The sequence below is a fragment of the Peromyscus maniculatus genome, chromosome 13 (genome assembly GCF_049852395.1).
Source record: "Peromyscus maniculatus bairdii isolate BWxNUB_F1_BW_parent chromosome 13, HU_Pman_BW_mat_3.1, whole genome shotgun sequence".
Lineage (NCBI taxonomy): Eukaryota > Metazoa > Chordata > Mammalia > Rodentia > Cricetidae > Peromyscus > Peromyscus maniculatus.
The window spans coordinates 39,508,803-39,536,338 of NC_134864.1; the positions used below are offsets into that span (position 1 = coordinate 39,508,803).

The 27,536-nt window shown below is 51.4% G+C and overlaps 3 protein-coding genes across 6 annotated transcripts in view; 2 read left to right on the plus strand and 1 right to left on the minus strand.

The window, feature by feature from the left end:
* Atg9a (autophagy related 9A) overlaps window positions 1-6,199 on the plus strand; it is an 11,570-nt gene extending 5,371 nt beyond the window's left edge. For all 3 annotated transcript variants that reach the window (XM_006972161.4, XM_015985520.3, XM_015985514.3), the window contains 9 exons: window positions 416-1,164; window positions 1,252-1,405; window positions 1,513-1,692; window positions 2,104-2,352; window positions 2,541-2,719; window positions 2,832-2,949; window positions 4,073-4,295; window positions 4,453-4,598; window positions 5,097-6,199. In XM_006972161.4, coding sequence (XP_006972223.1) covers window positions 416-1,164; window positions 1,252-1,405; window positions 1,513-1,692; window positions 2,104-2,352; window positions 2,541-2,719; window positions 2,832-2,949; window positions 4,073-4,295; window positions 4,453-4,598; window positions 5,097-5,102 — 2,004 coding nt within the window. In that variant the 3' untranslated portion in view covers window positions 5,103-6,199. The remainder of the gene's footprint in view (window positions 1-415; window positions 1,165-1,251; window positions 1,406-1,512; window positions 1,693-2,103; window positions 2,353-2,540; window positions 2,720-2,831; window positions 2,950-4,072; window positions 4,296-4,452; window positions 4,599-5,096) is intronic.
* A 419-nt stretch (window positions 6,200-6,618) lies between these two features.
* On the plus strand, window positions 6,619-15,645 carry Abcb6 (ATP binding cassette subfamily B member 6 (LAN blood group)). The gene is made up of 19 exons (XM_006972164.4): window positions 6,619-7,526; window positions 7,849-7,986; window positions 8,845-9,025; window positions 9,158-9,259; window positions 9,438-9,621; window positions 10,952-11,073; window positions 11,549-11,658; window positions 12,324-12,389; window positions 12,526-12,651; window positions 12,788-12,864; window positions 12,947-13,010; window positions 13,110-13,195; window positions 13,423-13,480; window positions 13,700-13,804; window positions 14,362-14,536; window positions 14,669-14,781; window positions 14,998-15,092; window positions 15,179-15,247; window positions 15,373-15,645. Exons 1-19 carry the CDS (start codon window positions 6,978-6,980, stop codon window positions 15,482-15,484), a joined length of 2,532 nt encoding a protein of 843 aa, XP_006972226.1. The 5' UTR covers window positions 6,619-6,977; the 3' UTR covers window positions 15,485-15,645.
* Window positions 15,646-15,874: 229 nt separating this feature from the next.
* Zfand2b (zinc finger AN1-type containing 2B) lies at window positions 15,875-19,150 on the minus strand. 2 transcript variants are annotated; one of them, XM_006972165.4, is made up of 9 exons: window positions 18,925-19,150; window positions 18,526-18,620; window positions 18,179-18,310; window positions 17,901-18,052; window positions 17,078-17,170; window positions 16,939-16,999; window positions 16,786-16,853; window positions 16,361-16,433; window positions 15,875-16,070 (listed from the first exon to the last, which is right to left on the minus strand). In XM_006972165.4, the coding sequence occupies exons 1-9, from the start codon at window positions 18,977-18,979 to the stop codon at window positions 16,011-16,013; spliced, it is 789 nt and encodes a 262-aa protein (XP_006972227.1). In that variant the 5' UTR covers window positions 18,980-19,150; the 3' UTR covers window positions 15,875-16,010. The 2 variants fall into 2 exon arrangements, with proteins under 2 accessions (XP_006972227.1, XP_006972228.1); XM_006972166.4 differs by having other exon boundaries at window positions 15,985-16,171; window positions 18,925-19,109.
* Between the last annotated feature and the right edge of the window lie 8,386 nt (window positions 19,151-27,536).

Consider the following 27,536-nt stretch of genomic DNA (forward strand, 5'->3'; position numbering starts at 1 on the left):
CACATCACATGTCATGTCAAGAACATAACACATGTCACAGCAAGAGCACATCACATGATATGTCATGGCCAGCATACATGACAGAGGAAGCCTGTTCACATCATGGCAGACAGGAAGCAAAGAGGAAGGCAGGAAGGGGCAGGATCCAAAGTCCCAATGATGTCATCCAAGAGCAGCCCCCATGACCTAATTTAATCCCTCTAGCCCTCTCTCTTGAGCATTCTACCTCTTGCTAGTAGTAGCCCTGGCTGGGGAGCCAGCCCTTAACACATGGGCCTTTGAGGGGCATTCCAGACCTGAACTGAAACAGGTCAGGGAACCCCTCTCATCTAAGCACACGACTTAGATCTGGGTAGGGCCAAGGCTTCGGGTAACATCTCCTGTGCTCTGTCTCTTGTCCGTTCCCACCCTGCAGTCGGCCCTTCCATACTGCACATGGCAGGAGGTGCAGGCCCGGATTGTGCAGACCCAGAAAGAGCATCAGATCTGCATCCACAAGCGTGAGCTGACCGAGTTGGACATCTACCACCGCATCCTGCGTTTCCAGAACTACATGGTGGCCCTGGTGAACAAGTCCCTCCTGCCTCTGCGCTTCCGCCTGCCTGGCCTTGGAGAGGTGGTCTTTTTCACGCGGGGTCTCAAGTACAACTTTGAGCTGATCCTCTTCTGGGGACCCGGCTCTCTGTTTCTCAATGAATGGAGCCTCAAGGCGGAGTACAAGCGTGGGGGGCAGCGGCTGGAGCTGGCCCAGCGCCTCAGCAACCGCATCCTGTGGATCGGCATCGCCAACTTCCTGCTCTGCCCCCTCATCCTCATCTGGCAGATCCTCTACGCCTTCTTCAGCTACGCCGAGGTGCTGAAGAGAGAGCCGGGGGCCCTGGGAGCGCGTTGCTGGTCACTGTATGGCCGCTGCTACCTCCGCCACTTCAATGAGCTGGAACACGAGCTGCAGTCCCGCCTCAACCGTGGCTACAAGCCGGCCTCCAAGTACATGAACTGCTTCCTGTCGCCGCTCCTGACCCTGCTGGCCAAGAATGGTGCTTTCTTCGCCGGCTCGATCCTGGCTGTGCTGATCGCTCTCACCATCTATGACGAAGACGTGTTAGCTGTGGAACATGTCCTCACTACCGTCACACTTCTGGGGGTCACAGTGACCGTGTGCAGGTGTGCCAGGGCAGTGGGTGGGAGTCAGCAGCTGACTGGCATTCTGGGAAAGGCTTCTGTCTTAACCACGAACCTGATCCCGCTTAGGTCCTTCATCCCAGACCAGCACATGGTGTTCTGCCCTGAACAGCTGCTCAGAGTGATCCTCGCTCATATCCACTACATGCCTGACCACTGGCAGGGTAATGCCCACCGCTCGCAGACCCGGGACGAGTTTGCCCAGCTCTTCCAGTACAAGGCAGTGAGTGGAGTTGGAGTTAGGGCCTGCTAGAGACCGACTGGTGTCTTGGTGATAAGGGCTGGGCTCTCTCCTGCTTGCCTGTAACCCGAGCCCCCCCTCCCTTTTAGGTGTTCATCTTGGAGGAGCTGCTGAGTCCCATTGTCACACCCCTGATTCTCATTTTCTGCCTACGCCCGCGGGCCCTGGAGATCATAGACTTCTTCCGCAACTTCACAGTGGAGGTTGTCGGCGTTGGGGACACCTGCTCCTTTGCTCAGATGGATGTTCGCCAGCATGGTCATCCTCAGGTACGAGGGCAGGTCAGGGCCGATGGTCAGGGACAACGTCGGCACATAGTAACCTTGGGAAAACTGCAAGGAGCTATCCTTTCCAAGCCCGCAAACCACAGAAAGGTAGTCCTGCCTGTGGGCATTCCTGCACCAAGGACGCACCGGTCTCCAGGAATCTGACTGGATTCCAGCCTTGATTTGAACCGTCAGCCATGCCCCCTTGAGAAAAGTACAGGACAAGTGACCGACCCAGTGTGTGGCCACTCCTGGGGCGGGCATCAGGGTTTCTGGACAGATATGACAATGCATTGCAGTCATGGTCCTCCAGGGTCAGGGCCTCTTCCCAGCAGGAAAACAAAAAAAACCAAAAAACCCAGGGAAGGTTCTTGTAAGCACTCAGGCCTGCTTACGGCCTTCTCCCCCGCACAGTGGCTGTCTGGAGGGCAGACCGAGGCCTCGGTGTACCAGCAGGCTGAGGATGGGAAGACTGAGCTGTCACTCATGCACTTCGCCATCACTAATCCCGGCTGGCAGCCACCTCGTGAGAGCACAGCCTTCCTGGGCTTCCTCAAGGAGCAGGTGCAGCGGGATGGAGCAGCTGCCGGCCTTGCCCAAGGTGGTCTGCTCCCTGAGAATGCCCTTTTCACGTCCATCCAGTCCCTACAGTCTGAGTCTGAGGTGCGTATCTAGGGCCTGGGCGATGGTGGGCATGGCGGATTCCAGTGAGGGGAATGAGTACGGGACACTGGGTGACAGGGTGGGAGGTCCCTTTGACTGTTCAGTCTGGGCCACTGGGTCCTGAGGTCTAGGACATTAGAGGCCTCACCCTGCCCTGAGCATTCTGCTCATCCCTTTTTTCATCATAGCCGCTGAGTCTTATTGCAAATGTGGTAGCTGGCTCATCCTGCCGGGGACCCCCACTTTCCAGAGACCTGCAGGGCTCCAGGCACAGGGCTGAAGTTGCTTCTGCCCTCCGCTCCTTCTCCCCACTACAACCTGGCCAGCTGCCCCAAGGCCGGGCCCCCAGCACCATGACAGGCTCTGGGTGAGTGGAGGTGGGTCGTGATGGGGGGGGGGGGCATGGCAGTAGCCCACAGAAACGCGTACAGATCTTGAAAACGTTGACGACTGCTGTCTGTCTGTGCTGGGAGGGACAGAGTGGATGCCAGGACAGCCAGCTCCGGGAGCAGCGTGTGGGAAGGGCAGCTACAGAGCCTGGTGCTGTCAGAATACGCGTCCACGGAGATGAGTCTTCATGCCCTCTATATGCACCAGGTGAGTGGGCAGCTGAGCCACAGGAGATTTCAGCCCTTCTCTGCCCCTTACCTGCTCTGTAGTCTCCATGGTCACACACGTCCTCTTAATGGCATCTTTAGCCAAGAGTGCTCTCCTGTTTCCTGGAGTCCTCTCACCTCCTCCTCTCTCCAAGACTTTCTAATGGTTCGCAGTAAAAGCCTCCTGTCTCCACTCTCTTGAATCTAATGTCTTTTTTTCAGTACTGAGGATTGAACTCGGGGCCCTGGACATGCTGGGCAAGCCCGGAACTATATATATCCTCAGCCTTCCTTTTTCTTACTATTTTATTTTGAGAGCCATTTTCACGAAATTACCTAAAGATCTTCCTTCCGTGGCCTCCCAAGTAGCTGGGGTTACAGGCCTGTGTCTCCAGGCCAGCTCCTCCTCCTGAATCTTTTTCCTTCTCTCCTCCTCTCCTTCCTCCCTCCCTTTCTTTTTGTCTTGGCTTTTGAAAACAGCCTGACTCTTGACTGCAGACCAGGCTGGCCTTATTCCTGCTACCTCGTGTTGACTTCTCACACACACAGCTGCCTCCTGGGTTTTCTTGTCTTCCCCAAGGCATCCGGTGCTATCTGAGGTTCATCTGTGTCTATATTTAACAGTCTGTGGTCAATTCTGCCTCCTAACCACCACCACTAGGGTACAAGCCCCACAAGGGGGCCGGTTCTGTCTGTTCACTACTGCGCTCTGCGCACCTAAAACAGTACCTGGCACTTAGACCCCTCTGTGAACGTCCTTTAATCAGAGTGGGTAAAGTGAGGCCTGGGGGTATAGCTCATTTAGTAGAGTGCTCACTCCATGTGCATGGCCGATAGTTCCGTCCCCAGCACCGCCTAAATGTTTCTAATCCTGGGGGAGACAAAGTCAGGAGGATCAGAAATTCAAGATCGTTATCAATGACGCGTTGGGTTTAAGGTCAACCTGAGCTACGCAGGGGACTTTTCCAGGGCTCTCCACAGAGCATCCCACATCTGTTGTACACGACTAACATCTTCGATGCCGTGTGTGGGAGTGGGAGTGGACGGTGCTGTGGTGGGTACGGCTGTTTCAGGTAGACTCCCTTCTGTCCCCACTAACCGCCCCTCCCTGCCCACTTCTTCAGCTCCACAAGCAGCAGACCCAGGCTGAGCCCGAGCGGCATGTGTGGCACCGCCGGGAGAGCGATGAGAGTGGAGAGAGCGCCCCTGAAGAGGGCGGAGACGGTGCCCGGGCCTCCCAACCTATCCCGCGGTCCGCCAGCTATCCCTGTGCCGCAACCCGGTCTGGAGCACCCGAGACCACCGCCCTGCACGGGGGCTTCCAGAGACGCTACGGGGGTATCACAGGTATCCGACTGGGAGTCTAGGAGCAGAGAGGTTTCCGGAGAAGGGTGGTCCTTTAGAAGGAGAAGGAGACCGGCGGGATGGGGTCCAAGGAGACGACGCCTCCAAGCAGTCCCCCGGACCTTCACCTTGCCCTCCGTGTTCTTGCCTCTCTCTACAGACCCCGGCACAGTGCCCCGCGCTCCCTCTCACTTCTCCAGGCTGCCCCTGGGAGGATGGGCAGAAGATGGGCAGCCAGCGTCAAGACATCCGGAGCCCGTGCCCGAGGAGGGCTCGGAGGATGAGCTGCCCCCTCAAGTGCACAAGGTAAGGGCTCAAGAGCAACAACAGCTGTCGGCAGTAGTGACTTCCGGGGGGGGGGGGCAGCACAGCTTCCCCTCTAAGGAAAGTGTCTCCCACTCAGCGCATGGTGCTCTCCACTCCCCTTCAAAACACACTTTCTTGGGGCTGGAGAGATGGCTCAATGGTTAAGGACCCTGGGGGCTCTTCCAGGGGACCCAGGCTGGATTTCCAGCACCCACATGGTGGCTCAGAACCATGTATAACTCCAGTATCAGGGGATCAGATGCTTTCTGGTCTCCACAGGCACTGCACGTAAGTGATTTACAGACTTACATGCAGACAAAACACCCATAATGCACAAATAAATTAAAAAAAAAAAAAAACCTTACTTCCTTTTACTGTTCTGAAGTTCAAGGCTTACTCCCCCAAGCTTCCAGCTTTTTATTTCCTTTATGTCTAGACTCCAGTCGGGCAAGAAGATAGCTGACGACTATCTACTGCCGGTCAATTTTCTCTCCACAGGTATAGACAAGGTAGAAGAGGGTCCCCATGCTCCAGGATGGAGGCAACAGCTGCCCTGCCAACCGTCTGCCTGCCACGAGAGGGGGTCTCTGAGTGTTGCCTGGCCCCACGTGTGTGGTGTTTGTGTGTCCCTGCGCGGCCAAGGGAGGTGCCAACGCTGGGCTTGCCACAGCCCAAGAGGAGTTTGAGGCCTAGGGACTAGGGGCACGGGAGACTCTAGCCTCATCCCCAGGCCTCCCTTGGCTCAGAGTGTGGTGCTAGAAACTGGTCCCCAGCCCACTCCCGGCACTGCCGTCTTTGCACCCACCCCTGCAAGTCTCCAGAGGGCTTCCCACCACAGAAGCTGCCAAGCGGAAGAACCTGTGTGCCAACCGTGGAGTGGGGGGAGGCAGGGCCCGAACCCTCAACCCCTGCAGCCCAGCCCCCGCCCCCCCCCCCCATCTGAAACAGCTGAGCAGCTCAGGCTGTGGCCCTTACCTCACCCCCAGTCCTCACCCAGCGCTACAGCCAGCTCACCTCTCCTGCCCCCTCCACATCACTGGCATGTGTGTGCACTGCTCGCTCCTCTTCTGTTCGCCCGGCCTCCTTCTGTTTGGCTTCTTGCTTTCTGTTGGGGTGAGAGACGTAGCTCCCAGCTCCCCTCACCCTATCTTTTGACACTAAGGTGGGAGGTTTCGAAATCCCGCAGGAACAGGATGGAAATTCTTGACTACCCTCTCCGACTTTTAGGGTGGGCACTTGGGAGTGTGAAGCCTTCCTGCCCTGCCCCCCCCCACTGCTGCTTACCGTACCACCCCCTGCACGGGGGACTGCCAGGGCAGGATTGTGACCTCAGTCATCTATATCCCAGCAAGAGAGCTCTGCCCTGCATCCCTCACTTCTCTAGAGGAGGATAAAGGGATAATGGACTCACCCTAGCCTAGGGCTTTGACATTGCATGCTGGGGTTCAGCTCCTACCCCCCCCCCACTCCCGTCCCCAGCTCTGTTGACTGTGGGAGGTAAACTATGCCGAAGGTGGTGGACTCTGCTGTCCTTGTCCGCAGCAGAACAGGGTGGGAAACCCTATACAGCTTGATAACCCTTAATAAAGAAGGGACTTTGATTGGGTTGTGCCTCCTTTTTCTCACGCAGCAGCTGGGATCTTAGGTGTAAGAGACCTGGCCGGGAGACTCTGGAAACACGCAGAGCTGTGGCACGGCAGATACAGAGCTGGAAGGGCCGTTTCCAGTGTAGCTCAGTAGCTTGTTGATGCTCTGGGTTCGATCTCTAGCACCGAAGGAAACAAAAGTCATCCTGTTGGCTCATGCTTGAAATCCCAGTACTAGGAGGCTTAAAACAAGGGAACTGAAGCGGGTTCAAGACCAGCTGAGCTACAGTGTAACAACTATTTAAAGGGCGGAGGTGGGTGGCGCTGAGTCTGAGGGACAATTCTGTGGAGGTCAAGGTCTCCAGTAAGACACCACTAGGTCAGATTTCCCGCCCTGAACACGTGACCTAGTCGGCTCTCAGCCCTGGGTGCGTTCCTCGCGCTTGACCAATGGGAGCCCTGGATAGATCCGGTGGGCGGGGCCGCTGCCGTAAAGGGCACAACATTTTTTTTGTGTGTGTGTGTGCCGCGGCTCTGGGCCGGAGGGTCCCAGCTGCTAGCGAGTGGGAATCGGCTGGGACGGCGTACGTGGCTTGCGTGAGTGTGCGTGGTGACGGCGCGTGCGCGAGCCGAGTGGGGCAGGGTGGCAGGTCCACGTGCGGCCCTCGCCGCGACCCCAGCGGCGTAGCTCCATGTCCCAAGACGCCCCGGCCTCCGCGGCCCTCCCCGAGTGGCCGGCCCGACTCCCTGCTACTGCAGTGACCTCCAGTTCGGCCGGCAGCCACACATCGCCATGGTGACCGTGGGCGACTACTGCGAGGCCGAAGGGCCGGTGGGGCCGGCTTGGACTCAGAATGGCTTGAGTCCCTGCTTCTTCTTCACACTCGTGCCCTCGACACTCATGGCCCTGGGGGTACTGGCCTTGGTGCTGGTTCTTCCCTGCAGGCGTCGGGAGGTGCCTGCTGGCACAGAGGAACTCTTTTGGGTGGCTGGCCCTCGGGTGGCTCCCTATGCGCTGCAGCTGTTTCTGGCCACACTTCAGGTGGCTCTGCCCCTGGCCGGCCTTACTGGCCGAGTGGGCACTGCACGGGGGGTCCCCTTGCCAGGCTACCTACTGTTGGCTTCCGCGCTGGAGAGTCTGGCCAGCACCTGTGGCTTGTGGCTGCTCGTGGTGGAGCGGCGCCTGGCACGGCAGAGTCTGGCAATGGGCGTCTGGATGAAGTTCAGGCATAGCTCGGGTCTCCTGCTCCTCTGGACCGTGGCGTTTGCAGCCGAGAACTTGGCCCTGGTATCCTGGAACAGCCCACAGTGGTGGTGGGCCAGGGCAGATCTGGGCCAGCAGGTGAGGGGGCCTTCTGGGGAGGAGGAGGAGAGGCATTGACGGTTGATAAGTACTGCTTCTGGACCTACTGGTTCCATGCTTTAGGATGACTCTTTTAAGAAAGAAAAGAAGGGTGTCTGAAGGTGGCTGGAGGCTGATAGTCAACTGGTGGGAATAGCTAGCATTGAATGGGGTGTGTCTGTGCTGAGTCACTGTGGTTTTGTTTTTTTGTTTTTTTTTTTTTAAACCTGTTGCTAGGCCCCTGAGAAGCATCTGAGTGTTATAAGCAGTAATACAATGGGTTTTGTATCCTGGTTTACACCTGTGCTCTGTTTCATTCCAGGTTCAGTTCGGCCTGTGGATCCTGCGATATGTGACCTCTGGAGGATTGTTTATCCTGGGGCTCTGGGCCCCTGGACTTCGACCCCAGTCATACACCCTACGGGTTCACGAAGAAGACCAAGATGTAGAAAGGAACCAGGTATGCCAAGTTTGGTAGCCCATGCCTTTAATCCCGGAGGCAGGCGGATCTCTGTGAGTTGAAGGCCAGCCTGGTCTACAAAGTGAGTTCTAGGACAGCCATGGCTGTTACACAGAGAAACCCTGTCTTGTAAAACCAAAAAGAAAAAAGAAAAGGACCAGGTATACCTATTTTTTTTTTTTTCAATCAAGAGTGTATCTTTGTGTCTATGCTGGGGGTAGAATACAGTACCTTGTAAATGTTTGATTTTATACCCTGTCATCATCCTTGAATAAAATGGGCACAACAAAGACATCAAAACAGCCTCTCCATGGGTGAAAAGTTTATTCCAAACTACCAAAGCCGTCTCTGGGGAAAGCAGAGAAGCAACAGGGGTGTGTGTGGGAGGGTGCGTGTCTCCAGGGTTATATGAGACCTGGAAGTAAGGGAGTCTGAGCTAGGGTGGGGACTTGTGACTAGGGAGGAGCCAAGAGGCTAGCATTGACATGCTAACAGGTGGCACCATAGTTATATGTCAGTGGAAGAGCCATGTACCCCCTTTTGCCAGAGATCAGAATAACTCCTTTTAACAAGTAGAACTATCTTCAAGCCTCTGGGCGAATGCTGGCTTTTGTATCAATGCCACCAAACTTTGGGAGAAGAAATTTCTCGGGGGACCTGATCATCCTGCCCCCAGAGGTGAATGAGTCCTCATCACAAAGTTCAGTCTGTGATCCAGTGGCTTTCCGAACCACTGAGAGGGGACACTTGTGAGCGCCAGATGCCCGTGAACTGTGGTCCCCTCTGTTATTTCCTGAGGATACTGGGGCGAGTCTACTTCTTTGCTTCTAACTCCTGTCCTGTGTGCCATCTTCCTAGGCCCGATCCACAGACCGGACATCCACCTGGAAAGACCTTGGCAGGAAGCTTCGCCTCCTGAGCGGCTACTTATGGCCTCGGGGGAGTCCCGCACTACAGCTGACTGTGCTCATCTGCCTGGGGCTCATGGGGTTGGACCGGGCACTCAATGTGTTGGTCCCCATCTTCTATAGGGACATTGGTGAGGGGGGTGGAAGGGGATGTTCAGCTCAGTGGCTGGGGTGGCTCTTACCTAGGGAGGTTATACGAAGACGGAAGCTGGGTGGTCAGAACCTGGGTGTTGGAGGTGAACCCCGGTACCTTTAATCCACAGTGAACTTGCTGACTTCGAAGGCTCCTTGGAGCTCCCTGGCCCGGACTGTTACCACTTATGTCTTCCTCAAGTTCCTCCAGGGGGGCGGCACTGGCAGTACAGGTATGAGGGACTCTGTCCTTACCCTGGTTGACGTCAGTCTCTCCCACGGCAGCTCCCTCACTGTCTTGTTTCTGATCCTTCTTTCCACAGGCCCTTTGGGCTCTTAGACCTCTTGGTGTTGGGCTGATGTTTCTCATCCCCCAAGACCAAGTAGTAAAGGCTTCCCTGGTTCCTCCAGGTTTTGTGAGCAACCTCCGAACCTTCCTGTGGATCCGGGTACAGCAGTTCACCTCCCGTGGCGTGGAGCTACGTCTCTTCTCCCACCTGCATGAACTCTCACTGCGCTGGCACCTGGGCCGGCGGACAGGGGAGGTGCTTCGGATTGTGGACCGGGGGACGTCCAGTGTCACGGGACTGCTCAGGTGCCACACCAGCGGGAGGGGGGTGTGAGCGGGGGAGCTGGGACAACCCAACCTGAGCTGCCTTGTCGTCCCCCCCCACACCTTACTTTAAGGTCTTTTCGGCAAACAACAGGAAGAAGTTTTATGTCAAGTAACTCAAACAATGCAGACTGCTCATGTGGTGGCACATGCCTGTAATCCCAGTACTTAAGAGGTAGAAGCAGGAGGGTCAGGAGTTCAGGGCTAGCCTCGGCTACATAATGAGTCTTGGAAGAGTTAGGATTCTGTCTCATGAAACGAAAGTGGGGCCTAGCGAGAAGGCTCAGCAGTTAAGAGCACACACTGCCTTTGCAGAGGACCTGAGTTCAGTTCCCAGCACCGCTGGTCTCAGGCAGCTCACAACCGCCTGTCACTCTGGCTCCAGGAGAGCCCACACTGTCTTCTGGCCTCCTAAGGTGCCTCCCACACCTACCAACCATAGGCACGTAATTTACAAAGAAAGGAAGATGTAGAGAGAACAAATCTTAAGAATTCCATTCGTTTTTCTAGAGTTACCTTACTATGTTAACTTATGCTTTTGTATCTTGCTTTAAATCTCTGAAGAGTCAGAACTAATGTGGTACTCTTTTTTTAAACCAAAAGCTACCACAACATAGGCTCTTTCTCAAAATTGCTTTAACAAAACCTCATGAGATTTGTTTCCTTCCTTCCCTCCCTCCCTCCCTCCTTCCTTTCTTTCTCTCTCCTTCCTTCTTTTGTTTTTTCAAGACAGAGTTTTTCTGTGTAGTCCTGACTATCCTAGAACTCCCTTTGTAGAGCAGGCTGGCCTTGAACTCACAGAGATCCCCTTGCCTCTGCCTCCCGAGTGTGCCACCACTCCCAGCTGAGATTCCATTTCATCCATGTACAAAGATCTCTCTTACTTGTAATTGATAGAGGTTATTTGTTATTGTTTTGGGTTTTTGTCTTTTGGTATGTGTTTGTGTGTGTGAGTGTATGTGTGTGTGTGTGTGTATGTGTGTGTGTGTGTGTGTGTGTGTGTGTATGTGTATATGTGTGTGTGATGCTGAAGATTGAACCACTTAGGGCCTTGCACATTCTAAGAAAGCACTCCATCCACATCCTCAGCCTTGTCTTTACCCAGGCTAGCCTTAAGCTCTCAGTCTTGCCTTAATTTCTAGAGAACTGGGATTATAGAACTTTGTCAGCAGGACTTACTAGCCATCTACCTCTTGAAAGGTAGTTGGATTTGTTGCTGTTGGAAATGAAACACTACAGTAACACACTCGTGGAGGTAAGATTGCTGGGTCTAAACCTTCCAACCTTTCTCTCACCTGACTTCCTCTTCTAGCTACCTGGTGTTCAACATCATCCCCACCCTGGCTGACATTATTATTGGCATCGTCTACTTCAGCATGTTCTTCAATGCCTGGTTTGGCCTCATTGTGTTCCTGTGCATGAGTCTTTACCTCAGTGAGTGCTGCCTGGGGAAACCATCTCCCTGAACTGTGTGGGTCTTCCTTGGCCATGAGCCCTACCCTCACTCACCCTACTGACCTTCAGCACCCTCAGGGTTGGTGGGCTTGACTCCCTGTCAAGGTTGAACCTTAGTTCAAAGCTTAGTTGAAAGCCAGGGAAGGGCATGTATGTCACATTAGGTCCTCCCCATGTGACCACCAGTCAAGGAAAAACTATGTAACACAATGCATCTTCTTTTTATGTGCCAATTAAAAAGCATTTTTTCTACTTGAAACTTTGCAAGACCACAAAGATATCTTGCATGCAACTCCTTTCCTTGGTGAATGTACAGTTCTCTCTCTTTCCGGGTCTGGGTTCCTGGGTGCTAGCATAGGTTTAGAATGTGCGGCACAGGGCATGGACATCTCTATTTGGTCTCAGCTGTTGGGGATGATGTCCTGTTCCTCTCCCTCCTGTCATCCTCCTCCAGTACTGACGATTGTGGTCACTGAGTGGAGAGCCAAGTTCCGCCGGAGCATGAACACACAGGAAAATGTCACCAAGGCCCGAGCAGTGGACTCTCTGCTGAACTTTGAGACGGTAACAGAGGCCCTGAGATGGTGGTGGGAAGCGAGGAGAGGCGGCAGGGGAGCGTGGTTGGGACCACTGAAATGATAAAGGATCCGGAGGGGATATTAGAAATTGGGAAGCGGCAGAGTCAGGAAGACTCTTGAGTTCAAGCCCAGCTCGGACAACGTAGCAAGTTCCAGGTCAACCAGGCTACATAACAAGACCCCATCTCAAAAAAATATTTTTTAAATTATTAAAAATAAATTTAGGGGCTGGAGAGATGGCTCAGAGGTTAAGAGCACTGACTGTTCTTCCAGAAGTCCTGAGTTCAATTCCCAGGAACCACATGGTGGCTCACAACCATCTGTAATGAGATCTGATGCCCTCTTCTGGCCTGCAATCATACATGCTGTATACATAATAAATAAATAAATCTTAAAAAATAAATAAATGTAGATGCCAGGCTGTAGCAGCACACAGTTTAATCCCAGCTCTCAGGAGGCAGAGGCAGGTGAATCTCTGAGTTCCAGGCTAGCCTGATCTACAGAGTAAGTTCCAGGATAACCAGGCTCCACAGAGAAACCTTGTCTCGAAAAACCAAAAAATAAAAGTGAAACAAATTTAGAGAGTGAGAAGAAGGGATCAGGCCTCTGGAGGGAATGCTCCAACGGTTCTGTGCTGTGTGAACTCCTCAGGTGAAATACTACAACGCTGAGGGTTATGAAGTAGAGCGCTATCGGGAGGCCATCATCAAGTATCAGGTGAGGATGCTCGCGTGAGCTGACCTGTGTCATCACCAGGGGTTAAACTTGGAGATGCTTGGGCCCCGATTGGGGTTGGGCGGTGGTTGGCCCACACAGGCCAGTCCTTCCTCTCGTTGTTTTTTTCTGTCCCTAGAGTTTGGAGTGGAAGTCCAGTGCTTCGCTGGTGGTCCTGAATCAGACCCAGAACTTGGTGATTGGACTTGGGCTCCTCGCTGGCTCCTTGCTTTGTGCGTACTTCGTCAGCGAGCAGAAGCTGCAGGTGAGGCAGACTCATGAGAGAGAAAGGAGAGGGACCCGTGTGAGCCGGTAGGCTCCTGGATGGGCTGTCGACAAAGGGACAGCAAGAGCAACCTGCAGCCTTCCCGTGACGTACTTGCTTCTCCGGGTCTCCATAGGTTGGGGACTTTGTGCTTTTCGGCACGTACATCACTCAACTGTACATGCCTCTCAACTGGTTTGGCACCTATTACAGGTAACCTGGTCCCCATCCCTCATCCGCTCGGGGTGCACGGCTCCCACAGTCCCTCGGCCCCAGCTGTCACTCTTTTTTGCAGGATGATCCAGACTAACTTCATTGACATGGAGAACATGTTTGACTTGCTGAAAGAGGAGACAGAAGTGAGTAGAAGGGGAGGAGTCAGACGGGGTAGGGGGCGGGCTTCTGTGTCTGGGAATCCCAGGCCAGTGATGGTAGCACATGTTGGCTGTGTTCTCCAGGTGAAGGATGCCCCTGGAGCAGGGCCCCTTCGTTTTCACAGGGGCCAGATCGAGTTTGAGAATGTGCACTTCAGCTACGCTGATGGGTGAGCGTTGTCTTGTGCTTTCTTGCCCCTCGTCTGTTTGCACACCGCCTTCCTGCCCTTTGTCCTGCTCAGAACCCCAGCTCTGCAATCCACCACTGTGCTATCGGGAACAGAGAGAACCTGGACAGGAGAGGGGAGGGACCACTGCTAGCTCTGGGGTTGGAGAGTCCATCTGCTCCTGTCGGATTCCATAGATCCACTGCTGAATCCACCGTTCTTTCTTGCAGGCGGGAGACCTTACAGGATGTGTCCTTCACTGTGATGCCTGGACAGACGGTGGCTCTGGTGAGGGAAGACCTAGCTACTCGGCCGGAATTCCTTGACTTTCTCTCATTCAGTGCTGATGATGGCTCCTCATGACCCTGGCTAGGCATTCAGAGCCTGATTGTAACAGGCAACGGGATTGAATGTTGTAGCCTTCCTGGATCTTGGTGGCCTTTTAAAGAGGGAGCCTTAAAAGCCAGAAGGCCTGAGAACTTTCTTCCCATGTTTCCAATGTCACAGGTGGGGCCATCTGGGTCAGGAAAGAGCACAATTTTACGCCTGCTGTTTCGCTTCTATGACATCAACTCTGGCTGCATCCGAATAGACGGACAGGACATTTCACAGGTAAGGTTGCCGCAGAGAAGACTGATCTAGGCTAGGGATCTACGGAGGAACAGCAAAGGATGGGTGTCCCTGAGATATCAGCCTTGCAAAAAAGCTAGGGCCTTGCATGGTCTGATGGTGCTGGACTGTGATCCCAGGGTGGAGGATAGAAAGGTCAAGTTCTGCCAGAGCCACAAATGAGTTCAAGGCCAACCTGAGTTAACTCAGCTAGACCCTGTCTCCAAATAAATGGGGGGAAGGGAGGCACCCAGATTTACTCTCCAGACCTCCAAAAATGTAAGAGCCTGGGCCTTAGTGCCATGTGACCAAGAGTCACCCAGGGAAGTAATCACAAGGACAGTGTGCCATGTGAGGTGTGCATGTCTGTCTCTCAAGGTGCAGAAGCCATGTTTTCTGCTTGTGAATGGAGAGGACCTGGAGAGATGTGTGATTTGTCCACCCAGCTAGGATTTGTGGTGGCCATGGTGGAATCTTCCCCAGGCAGCTTTTTCCCAGTGCTTTCCTGGAAGCTTGAAGGGATCTCACAGGACAGGGTATCTTTGGTCTTTTGGTCTCAGGTGACCCAGATCTCTCTCCGGTCTCACATTGGAGTTGTGCCCCAGGACACTGTCCTCTTCAATGACACCATCGCCAACAACATCCGCTATGGTCGCGTCACAGCCGGCGACAGCGAGGTAGAGGCTGCTGCTCAGGCTGCAGGCATTCACGATGCCATCCTCTCTTTCCCTGAAGGTGAGGTCTCTCTCCCCACCCAGTGAAGTCCTGTTAATCCCTCAGATTCAGTTCCACCCTCCCCTTGCCCACCTGCCCACAGAAACCGAGTGGATTTACATGTGACGTGAGGGAGGGGCTTAATATCCGCAGGGTATGAGACGCAGGTGGGCGAGCGGGGGCTGAAGCTGAGTGGGGGTGAGAAGCAGCGAGTGGCCATCGCCCGCACCATTCTCAAGGCTCCGGACATCATTCTGCTGGATGAGGTGAGGCCCCGACACTTGCCTGTCCTCCTCCCATCCACGGCCAAGCCACGCCCCGAGCAGCTCCTAGCTCGCGTAGCTATCACCAGTCCATCTTTACCAAAGTCTTACGTAGTTCATAAAGCCAAACTATCCTGGAGGCCTCCCCTAGGAGCCTGCATCCTCCTCTCCTTGGCGTCTCTGGGTAGCCAGACCTTCTCACCCAAGCTCTCCCTGTAGGCAACATCAGCACTGGATACTTCCAACGAGAGAGCCATCCAGGCCTCGCTGGCCAAAGTCTGCACCAACCGCACCACCATCGTCGTAGCACACAGGTACAGGGCTACGGGGCGCGCTCGTATGCCGGCCCTGCGGACCGCTTTGGGTGGGGGTAGTAGGTAACTGATGTCTGACCTCTCAGGCTCTCAACTGTGGTCCATGCTGACCAGATTCTTGTCATCAAAGACGGCTGCATCATAGAGAGAGGAAGGTGAGTCATGCAGGATGAGCAGGGCGGAGGTTCCTGGAGGGCGGGCGTCTCCCTTGTTTACTCCGTTCTCTTTGAGACTGGGGTGAGACCCGTGGGTGGGACTTAGACTTGCCTTATCACCCCAGGCACGAAGCTCTGTTGTCCCGAGGCGGTGTGTATGCTGAAATGTGGCAGCTGCAGCAGCAAGGACAAGAAACTGTCTCCGAAGACGCTAAACCTCAGGACTCCGCACAGTGACGAGGGTGGCCTCTTCCCTCCCACAAGCTAACTCAGGAGAAAAAGATGCCTTCCCTCTCCGTGGCCTCTTTCATCCTGCTGTAGGAGTTCGGTGCTCGCTATTGTACAGGAAAGGGGCCTTCCAGAAAGCACTGTAAGGAATTAAATGGACTGCGCAAGGACGGCTGTGGCTTGGTTGTGTGGGGAACCGCGTGGGGCCTCTACCCTTGAGCTGAATGAACATTCCTGTCAACATTGATTGTTCTGGGTTAGAGAAAAGAAGAAACACACAGACTTCTTACTAACTGCCAAGGTCTTTACTCTGCCCAGGCCTCTCCCTGTCCACTACATGTGGCAGCCTGGGATGGGGGGTGAAGGGTTGGGGGGGGGGTGACATGATGAAAGCGGCTGGGGATGGAGTCTACCAAGGCCCCAGACAGAGAATGGTTCCCAGCCACCCTCTGCAGCAGCAGAACTAGCAGGGTCGTTCCTTGGCTTGGCTGGACAAACTGCCTTCCTCTCCAGGCTCCATGGAGTGTCCTCCACGTCACTCTTGCTTGTCTCTGCAATCCGGGCTTCTTCTCTGTGCTTCCTTCCCCTGGGTACCCTGGAGATGTGAGGGTCACAGTCCTCAGGTGAGCCTCCCTCCCCAAGCCCAGGACCCTAGCATAGGCTGCAGTTGGTCGGCTTCAAGCTACGGCTCTGCGCCTGGAGCAAGGAGAGGAGGAGAAGACAGGGTAAAGTCAGGACAGGAGCGAGCAGGTCCCGGGCCAGCATGAGCTGGAGTCACTGGAGGGAGGCAGAGATAACCACCCACCCCATACTCTCCAGAGCTGGGAGGGAGCGGCCCTAATTCTCACCCCCCAACACAAGACCCATTTTAGCCAGTCCGCATACCTGCTGCTGTTGGTATTCTGCCTCACTGGCTGACAGTGCCTGTGCCAATGCCAAGTCTTCTTCCTCCTGAGAACTGAGAAAGGAAGAGTTTAAGTTTATAAAACCCGAGGATGTGATCTGTTCAGTATCATGGTGCTGAGTACCTCTTGAGTGTGACCTCAATCTTTACTATAACATATATATATATATATATACATACACACACACACACACATATATATATACACACATATATACATACATACATACATATATATATATATATATTATAGATATTAGCATTGTTGCCATTGGTACAGAGAAAATCAAGGCCTCTAGGGATATTTCATCTAATCTGGAAACGAAGTTGTTAGCTATTGGAGTGGGTTGGAGTGGCCCCACCTCCATCCTTCCAAACAGATCTTGCCTTCATTTAGAGTAGGTACCTTGGGACCTGGGGTTTAGCCTCTGCAAGGGACAGTTCCAGGGCGCGTTGCAGAGCCTCATCCTCACTCTGCAAAGGGAGAAAGAAAGACCAGTTTCCTTGGACTTGACTCTGTATGGATCTACTTCTGTCTATCCAACCTTCCCTAACTCACCAAGCCATTCTGTAAAGCAATCACTGGAGGGGATGTCCGGGGTGGAGTCTGGGATGTGACTCTAGGACAGACATTAAACAGACTGTGGTTAGAGATGTGAAGGGGTTCAAAGGGGGAGAGAAGAGACAGGTAGGCCTACCTGCTGGGAGAGGAAGAGGAAGGCAGGGTCCGACTTGGACTGGGGACAGTGCTTGGAGAAGCCAGACCTTGAGCTCTGGAGATAGCAGCAAGCCTGCAGGGAAGAAAGGCATTCTAACACACTCCCAGGATATGCTCTGGAAGTTAAGAGGGTAGTTCCTCTAAGCACTCTGCAAAATGTATACTTTGAAAAGGAGTTAAATCAGAGGCCGGGTGGTGGCGTACGCCTTTAATCCCAGCACTCGGGAGGCAGAGCCAGGAGGATCTCTGTGAGTTCGAGGCCAGCCTGGTCTACAAAGGGAGTTCCAGGACAGGCACCAAAGCACCACAGAGAGACCTTGTCTCGAAAAAACCTAAATAAATAAATAAATAAATAAATAAATAAATAAATAAATAAATAAATAAATAAATAAATGGAGTTAAATCCGGGCCCAATTTTGCATATAGTCTATAATTTCAGCTCCCTGGAAGGTTCAGACAGGAAACCTGAAAACTGTGTAGGGCAGAGTGAGTTCAATGACACCTGGGCAACTTAGTGGACTCTTGTCTCAAAGGAATAAAAAGAGCCTGAAGTAATGTACACTGTAATCCCAGAATTGGAGGTCTGAGGCAGGAGGAGAGCCACAAGTTGAGGCCAGTCTGAGCTAAAAAGTGAAACCTCTGAAAGAACAAAAAAGGGCCAAGGCTCAGTGGAACAGTGCTCGCCTAGTGTGTGCAAGGCTCTGGGTTCACTCCGGAAACAAAAGGGGGAAAAACATAAAGACTACTTTGGTCAAGGCAGCTATGGCTGAAGCAAAGCCAACAGAGTACTTGGTGGCAATTACCCCGCCCGGCTGGTCAGATGACCCTCCCCAGAGCAATCATGGTCCAGTGGGTGACGGTGCTTGATGCAGAAGTTTCGGCCACACTGGTCACAGGTCAGTTTCATCATCTCCCTCTGCCGGCAGCCCGAACGTTCACACTTATTGGTGAAGATCTGAGATGAAGCAGGGTTTGTCATTTATGAAACTCTTTTCTCCCCACCGAGCTAGCCGTTTAGGTTTGCAGACATCGGTATTCGAAGCTGGGGGGTCTATCACCAACCCTTCCATTTTTCATTTACCTTGCGTTTTTGCTGCGCGGGATCAGAGCGACAGTCTCTGTCAATATGCTCTCCCACAGCCCGGTCAGGAGCCTCCCCTCTGGCCACCGGCACAGGCACATTACAGAGGGGGCACACAGGTACCTGGATATCCTATAGTCAAGGAGCAGGAGTCAGTCTGAGCGCCCACCAACCTCTTAACCTGGATATACCACCCACAAATACACTAGAAAACAAAGTTTCCCAGGATCGGGGCTTAGAAACACAATAACTAAGAGTGGGAAATACAAGGCAGACAGATTCCTGAAAGCATCTGCTCCCGCTCTTCTCAGAACCACCCCCTTTCACCCTCACGATCGCCCCCTCACCTTTTGGTAAGCTGATCCACAGTGATGCTGGGCGTAGGCCACATGGTCTGCGCAGAAGATGCCGGAGCAGGCATCGCACTTGAGTGGCAAAAAATCTACAGAGGATGGCAGGGATTGCAGGTTCAAAGGGAAACTAACCTGGCTGTCCTTTCCTCTAGCTAAAGGCTTCCACTCCGGTAGGGAAAACCCCGCCCTATTTGCCCGCACACTGCACCCCTTCCTTCCACTGTCCACGATGCCTTTGGCCACGCCCCCCGGCACCCCCCGCCCCTCCCCAACTTGGAGCCCCGCCCTCCTGGCATCGCCAGCTCCGGTGCCCACCCTCCCCGCCCCACCTGCAGTCCCCGGTCCCAGCCGTCCGGCCCCGCCCCCCCCCCCGCCGCGCGCTCCGCCCCTCACCCAAGCGCTGACAGCTCGGCTCGGAACAGTGAGCCCCGAGGTCCGGAAACTCCATGGCCAGACCGTGCGGGGCCGGCCGCGGGGAAGCAGCGAGCGCCGAGCGTGCCGAGGACTCCCGCTCCGGGTCCGGTCCGCAACCCAGCAACTCCGGGGGGCTCCCCGCCCCGCCCCTTCCTCTCCCCCGCCCAGCACAGGTTACCGAAGCCCGGGCGCCTGCCGGCCCGCGGCCCCTACTCCTCCTCCCGCTGGCGCGCGCGCACTGACGTCATCGCGTCGGGCGGGCCCGCCGCGGGTGGGCAGTGAGCTGCGGGCGGAGGATCCCAGGAGAGTTACGCACGCCTGGGACCCGGCCTCCCTCGAGCCCGTGTAGCTCCGAGAAGGGTTTTTCTGGAAGCCTCCGGAATGAGCGAAACGATCACTGAGGGCGGAAATGGGCGTATCGGTGGACCAGGGTGGTTTGGAGGCAGTTCTGTCTTTGGTCTGCTTCTCACTGCGTCCCTTTTCTCTGGCCACTTCTCAAGCCCAGCGCTGCCTCTTTTCTAAGAAATGACAGCTACTCTGTTTCTCTGTGGTGCAGATTCCTCTCCAGGTTTTGTTTGGCATCCATCCTTTTAAGATACCCCTGGCCCTTGTCAGTCTGACCTAGGCACACCTGCTGTGTCATCTCCTTCCTGCCTTTCCAGCTCTTTGGAATCAGTTGTTCACTAGTCTGGCTTGGTGGTTCACGCCTTTAATCCCAACACTTGGGAGGCAGATGCAGGTGGGTATCTCTTAAGTTTGATGCCATAACTTCGGAGAGCTGCCCTCTGACTTACGCACGCGCGCGCGCACACACAGAGACAGAAAAAAAAAAGGAGAGGGAGGGAGAAGGGGGATGAAATTAAAGTATAATGAGTCAGGGACCAGGTCTACCTTGTTGTATGTTGAGTCCCAGCACCTGACTACCCTGGTAGTCATCAGATGCCTAATCACCTACAAAACTAATTTAAAGTAGATCCCTGGGTCTTAGAACTTCTGATTCGGTGGGAAGCTCCCGAAGGATTGTTCATGCAGATTTCTCATGCATCACATTTTGAAAAACACTAGCTTAGTATATTCTCAGTGTTCTGGAATGTTTTTTGTTTTTTGTTTTTTGTTTTTGTTTTTGTTTTGTTTTAAATGAAGTGTGGAAGTCGTTAGACTCGTATCCACCTTTAGGAACCACAGACTAAGGCCTTCCTGGTTCAGCACATTTGCTTCTCACATGCTTCTTACATGGCTTCTCCTACTTGGGACTGGTGGTCAGTCTATCTTCCCATAGGTATAAACGTGGAAAGGGGGTTGGGGATTTAGCTCAGTGGTAGAGCACTTGCCTAGCAAGCACAAGGCTCTGGGTTTGGTCCTCAGCTCAAAAAAAAAAAAAAAAAAAAAAAGCAAAAAAGCAAACAGGTGAAGTAAAGAGACAGTTTGTCCCTTTCAACCTTCCCCTGATCTTCCAACTTCGGTTTTCGCTGTGTCTACTTCTTGGACCCTCACAACTCTAAGTCCAGTAGAAATTAAGACTGTCTTCCCTGGCTACCTCAGGCAGAAGCCCTATTCCTGGCTCCCACTGTACCCAGTTCACCTTGTCTTTGGTCATCTTCCAACTTATGTGCCTGCCACACATGTATGCTTGCTGATTCAGCTTCAGAGGCCTTACAAAAATGCCCCAAGACAGAAATACTGAGGCTAGGCGGGCCACTAAGGCTCCCAGGAACTGCTGCAGGGAAAGCTGAAGTTTAGAATGGGCAGGGCGGCTGTGACACAGGGCACCTGGAGCATCTGCTACATATGGCCAATCCGATTCTTATTCAGAATCAAGGCCAAGAGAATCAGTGTGCATAATAAAGTTGGTCTGTAACATAATCTATGGGATGACTATCTGCCATATTGTCACACTGAAATGCTCTGATGGGACACAGCTCCATACAAAGACACGAATCTTGCGGCTCACACCAAAGTTTTAAGTCATTATCTGACTCCTCTCTGAGTTTCCAACCCCCAGCAAAGCTATGGCTAACTGCTATTTTATTGATTTCACCTTTTTGTATTTTTCCTTTGTTGTGTGTGTGTTTGTGTGTGTGTGTGTATGTGTGTGTGTGTGTGTGTGTGTGTGTGTGACATGTGTATGAGTCTGAAGGTACACATGCCTCGTGGAAGCCAGAGCAAGATGTCAGCTGTCGTCTTCTGTTGCTGTCTGCCTATTGCTTTGAGACAGGCTCTCTCGCTGAACTGGAAGCTCACCCTTGCAGCAGACTGGCTGGCCAACAAACTCAGGATCTGTGTGTCTCTGTTCCCCTTCCCATGCTGTGGTTCTAGTCACTTGTAGAGGGGGGTGGGAAGGAGGAGTCACAGCACAAGTGTAGAGGTCAGAGGACAAATTGGAGGAGTCAGGTCTCTCCTCCCACCACATGGGTCCTTGGGATAAAACACGAGTGTCCAAGTTTGGCAGTGCCTTTACCCACGGAGCCATCTCTCCCCCCCTCTTTTTTTTTTTTTAAGATTTATTTATTTATTATGTATACAATGTTCTGCCTGCATGTGTCCCTTCAGGCCAGAACAGGGTGCCAGATCTCACTACAGATGGTTGTGAGCCACCATGTGGGTCCTGGGAATTGAACTCAGGCCCTCTGGAAGAGCAGTCTTAACCACTGAGCCATCTCTCCAGCCCCTATTTAACCACTTTTTATACTTACAAAAACAAGCCAAACTGTAGTGGTGTTGCCTATAATTCTACCCCTTAAGAGGTTTGGGGGTACACAGCAGGAACCTGTCTTAAAGCACACAGCAAAGGGCTCGGCAGTTACAGTATTCGCTGCCTAAGTGCAAGGACCAGAGTTTGGATCCCCAGAACGCCAATAAAATGTCTAGAGGCTCCCCTATAATTCCAGTCTCAGATGGGGTATCCTCAGAGCAAGTCCAAGACTAGTCATATCAGCAAACTCTGGGTTTGATTGAGAGACTCTGCCTTAATGAATAAAGGGAAGAGCGATCGATAAAAATTGATTCCTGGCATCAGCCTCAGGCCTCCATGTGCACACAAATTCATGTCCACACCCACCCACACATGTGACCACACATGGAAACATTTATACATCAATATGTGTGTGCCATGCACACACACACCCACAAATGGGGAAAGAAAAAAAATGATAAAAACAAAATGTGGTTTAGTTGAATGTAAACAATACATCTCACTGGCAAGAATTATTTTGCTCTGACTGTGAAAATCCTCAGCCTCTTGAGGCAGCAGTGGCGCATGCTTTTAATCCCATCACTCAGGAGGCAGAGGCAGATGGATCTCTGTGAGTTCGAGGCCAGCCTGGTCTGCAGAGCGAGATCCAGGACAGGCACTAAAACTACACAGAGAAACCCTGTCTTGAAAAAACAAAACAAAACAAAAAATCCTTAGCCTCCTAATACCACCAGGTGGTGGTGACACACGTCCTTAATCCTAGCACTTGGAAAGCATAGGCAATTGGATCTCTGAATTCGAGGCCAGCCTGGTCTACAGAGTGAGTTCCAGGATAGCCAGAGCTAGACAGAGAAACCCTGTCTCAAAAAAAAAAAAAAAAAAAGCATAAAACTGTGCATGGTGTATTGTATTGGCCAAGTACCACAGGACCTGTCGTCACAGGAGTGTAAGCCCAGCTGCTTGAAAAGGCTGAAGTGGGAGGACCACAAGTTCAAGGGCAGCTTTGGGTTATTCAGTGAGGCATTACCCCAGAAAAGTAAAAAGAGGCTGGAGATACCACTTAATGGGAAAGGAGTGCTTGCCTGGTGTGTACAGGAACCTAGTTTCAGTCCTCAGAACGACAAAGCTCTATACACTTTAAGATCTGACAGGTGAACTAGCTACGGCTACGTCCTCTGACGCCTACCATTTGTAGCTAATAGAGTAGCAAACAGGTAACACGGGCCAGTGTGTTGGTTCGGCTAGTACAGCCTCTTGCTGTCGAGCCTGACGCCTGAGTTCACTCTTCAGGACTCACCTATTGGAAAGAGGGACAGACAGGTGTACAGGTGTCCTCTGACCTCCACATGTGTGTTGTAGCATGTGTGCATACACAACACATACGAAAAATATGTAAAAAAATTTTAATTACACAAACAAACAAACAAGACATAAAGCCAGGCGTGGTGGAGCACACCTTTAATCCCAGCGCTTGGGAGGCAGATGGATCTCTGTGAATTTGAGGCCAGCCAAGTTCCAGAACAACCAAGGCTGTTATACAGAGACATCCTGTCTGGGGGAAGAGGGCAAAGACAAGGTGGGAAATGGGTTAAGCAGCTACAGCATACTCCAACAGCAGCATAAACAAGTTTAATTTCTTGCTTGTATGAGAATCCTCAACTGGTGTGACATTCAGAAGCCCCAGGTCTTCCTAATTTGTTGCTCTGTCTCTCTAAGGGGCGGCCTTAATCCATGTGTTTCCAGTTGAGTCCTTATTTCAGGCCACAGAATGTGGGAAAAGAAAAGGAAGGCATTGTTAGAATTCCTAGCCACTCCCCCTGCTATATGACCACACATGCGCTGTCCAGCAGCCAGGCAAGATGCTTAGTCATCCTAGGGCCTTATGTCCTGTGTAATCCATGGGCTGTGTGGTCATAGCTACATAAGCCCATATGGGCATGTGCAGGGGGACCTATAAAAGTGGGTTCCAGCTATTCCTTCCTTTTCTTCCTGCACAGTCATTCCATAGGTCTATGCACACCCTTTCTATTCCCTTCCCTTAATAAACTCTTATAGTGGGTTTTGTTGTGCCTCGTGGCTTTTCTCACACGGTAAATAGCACCGCTTAATAAATAACATTGTGCCACTTAATAAATAACAGGCGTACCTCTGCCGTTTGAGGGCCTGACCCCAGTCAGCTTGTGTAATTTCTGAACACTTTGCACTGGCTAGCACTTACTCACATGGTCATGCTTGGCTCCAAGGGAACTGGAAAATGCAGGTGGCCATGTGCCAGATAAAACTTGAGGAAGAGCAGATATTTGTACAACAATTGGTGTCACAGAGGGACGTAAAGGGTGACTTTTGCGGCAGTGAGAACATGCTAAGCCTGAAGTAATGAAACAAACGTTAGGTCCTGTAAGGCTTTTGTCTTGGCTTATGATCTGATTTGGAGAACAGGATTGAGTATTACTTTGTCAATCTCCTATTGTGACTATCTCTGTTGGTTGTCTGTCCAATATCCATTCCCCACCTCCTTTCTTAAAGACAAAACCTTCTTTTTTTGTTTTTTTTTGTTTTTTTTTGTTTTTTTTGTTTTTTTGTTTTTTGTTTTGTTTTTTTGAGACAGGGTTTCTCTGTGTAGCTTTGCGCCTTTCCTGGAACTCGCTTTGGAGACCAGGCTGGCCTGGAACTCACAGAGATTCGCCTGCCTCTGCCTCCCAAGTGCTGGGATTAAAGGTGTGCACCACCACCGCCCGGCTGACAAAACCTTCTTAAAGACAAGACCTTAGTTAGTCATAATACACTGAACAATTGCATTTTGTTTTGGTTTTTTTCTGGGTTTTCGAGGCAGGATTTCTTTATGTAGCCCTGGCTGTCCTGAAACTGGCTCTGTAGATAAGGCTGGTCTCAATCTCACAGCAATCTGCCTGCCTTTGCCTCCTCCTCATGTGCTGGGATTAAAGGTGTACACCACTACTACCCAACAGCCCCTTTTTTTATTTTATTTATTTTGATTTTTTGAGACAGGGTTTCTCTGTGTAGCCCTGTGTCCTGAAACTGGCTCTGTAGACCAGGCTGGCCTTGAACTCAGAGATTCTCCTACTTTTGCCTCTTGAATGCTGGGACTAAAAGTCCATTGTCTGGCCCTTTTTATTTTTATTTTATTTTGAGACAGCCTCTTCTCTAAGTTGCCCAGACTGGTCTCAAATATGTGATCCTGCTGCCTCAGCCTCCTGGATAACTGGGATTGTAGACACTGACCATTGAATTCCAGCTAGAGCCAGTTTTTTGTTTGTTTGTTTGTTGGTTGGTTGGTTGGATTGAGACAGAGTTTCTCTATGTAACAGCTCTGTCTGTTTTGGAATTTGCAAACTGGGCTGGCCTCGAACTCACAAAGATCCACCTGCCTCTGCCTCCCAAGTGCTGTGATTAAAGGCATACACCACTGACTTGCCTGAGCCAGTCATTTATTTTATATTTTTTAATTAATTTATTTTTTATTTTATGTCCATTGGTGTTTTGCCATGGGTTTCAGGTCCCCTGGGACTGGAATTACAGACAGTTGTCAGCTGCCATATGGGTGCTGGGACTTGAACCTGGGTCCTCTCAAAGAGCAGTCAGTGCTCTTACCACTGAGCCATCTCTCCAGCCCCTGAGATAGTTCTAAAGTAGTTGTATTTTGGTTTGGTTTGTTTTTATGGTGGCACACACCTTTAATACCAACACATGGATCCAGAGTCAGGATGATCACTGTGAGTTCTAGGCCAGTCTAGTCTACAGAGCGAGTTCTGGGCCAACCGAGGCTACATAGTAAGACCCTGTCTCAAAAGAGGTTGGGAGAGGATATTTTCCAAATCTTTAGCCATTACCCATATTAATAAAAACCACGTTTGCTGGGTGGTGGTGGCACATGCCTTCAATCCCAGCACTGAGCAGATCTCTGTGAGTTCCAGGCCAGCCTGGTCTATAGAGTTCCAAGGCTGTTACACAGAGAAACCCTGTCTCAAAAAAACAAAAGAAAAAAAAAAAAGTCTTGACCTTACATTTGATATTATTTCTATTTACTTTTCTTTTTTATGTTTGATATTCTATTCTTCTATTCACTTTTTAAAAGATTGCAATATACTATGGATTTTTTTCATCCCTCTGTGATGACTAATTTTATGTCAACTTGACACAAGTTAGCATTATGTGAAATGTAGGATATTTTCTTAATTATTGATTGATGGGAAGGGCCCAGCCCATTGTGGGTGTGGCTAGTCCTGAGCTGGTGGTCCTGGCTTCTTTAAGAAGGCAGGCTGCCAGGCAGTGGTGGCACACACCTTTAGTCCCAGCACTCGGGAGGCAGAGGCAGGCGAACCTCTGTGAGTTCGAGGCCGGCCTGGTCTACAAAGCGAGTTCCAGGAAAGGTGAAAAGCTACACTAAAGGAACCCTGTCTTAAAAAACCAAAAAAAAGAAAGAAAGAAAGAAAGAAAGCAGATCAAGCTATGATGAGCAGTACCCCCCTATGGCCTCATCTGCCCCTGTCTCCAGGTTCTTGCTTTGCTTGAGTTCCTGCCCTCACTGTTTTTGATGATATGGAACTGTGAGTTAAATAAACCCTTTTCTCCCCAAGTTGCTTTTGGTCATGGTGGTAATTTTGTCACAATAGTAGTAACCCTCATTAAGATACCCACCGTCCCATTAATACTTTGCAATCTAAAATTTTTTGGAGAAAAAAAATCTCTAAGCCAACTAAACTACCATCTTTCTCCTTGAGCATGGCATGTGTAGAAAAAAATTAACATTTAGAAAAACAAAAGTGTTAGCCACTTTCTTTTTAAAAAACGCCACTCGTGCCTTTCCAGTCAGCCGCTTTCCGTTCATCTGCTGCTCTCAGGCATTGTAAATGTTGCTCCAATGTGCTTGACCGACAACCCCCTACTGATAAAAAGCAGTGCACCCTGCACAAATTGATAAGGGGTCACTCTTATGTAGCCCGGAAGAGGCGTTGACTCCAAATGTATTCTGGGACTTATGCTTATTTTGAATATTAATCAATTTACTTTGTAACCTAGTCATTTCAAAAAGATTTATTTCCAGAAAAATGTCGACAACTCTGTACTCCTCATTAATGATTTAAATGTTAAAATGTGTATGTCTTTTTTTTTTTTTTTGAGATAGTCTCATAACCCAGCTGGCTTTAAACTCCCTATCTAGCCAGTAATGACCTTAAACTCCTGCGCCTCTTGCCTCTACCTCCCATTACTCAGTTTTTGGCGGTACATTGGGGTGGTAGTGAACCTCCAGCTTTAACCTGGCCCTGTTTTTTTGTTTGTTTGGTTGTTTGGTTTTGCTAGAGACTCTTATCTGTAGAGATACAATCCAGGAGCTAACTTGGAACTCACCATGTAGACCAGGCTAGTCTTGAACTCACAGAGATCTACCTGTATCTGCTCTGAAGTGCTGGGGTTAAAGAAGAACACCACCATGCTCAGCTTGGTATTTGTTTTGTTGTGTTTTTTTTTTTTCGTTTGTTTGTTTTTGCTTTTGTTTTGACTACTTTGTAGCCCAGACTAGCCTTGGTCTTGTGGAAAACCTGCCTCAACCTCCTGAGTACTGGGACTACAGGATTATACCATACCCAGCTCATACTATCCATTTAAATGAAAGTTTGTTTCTGCTTTGAAATTATCTGTGACATTCATCACTCAGACAGCCTTTTAAACAAACCAACAAACGAAACTCAGACAGCCTTTTAAACAAACCAACAAACGAAACGGTGAGTAGGACCAGGCAGAGAAAACAAGACAACACTCTGAAGATGGTAGAAAAGTTAGGTAGGAAAACTCCAGGGTCACTGATAGAGTTGACTAACCCTGGACATTAGTCTGCACTCTTCTTATATAAGTGAATAAATAGCCTTGTTAGGAGGTC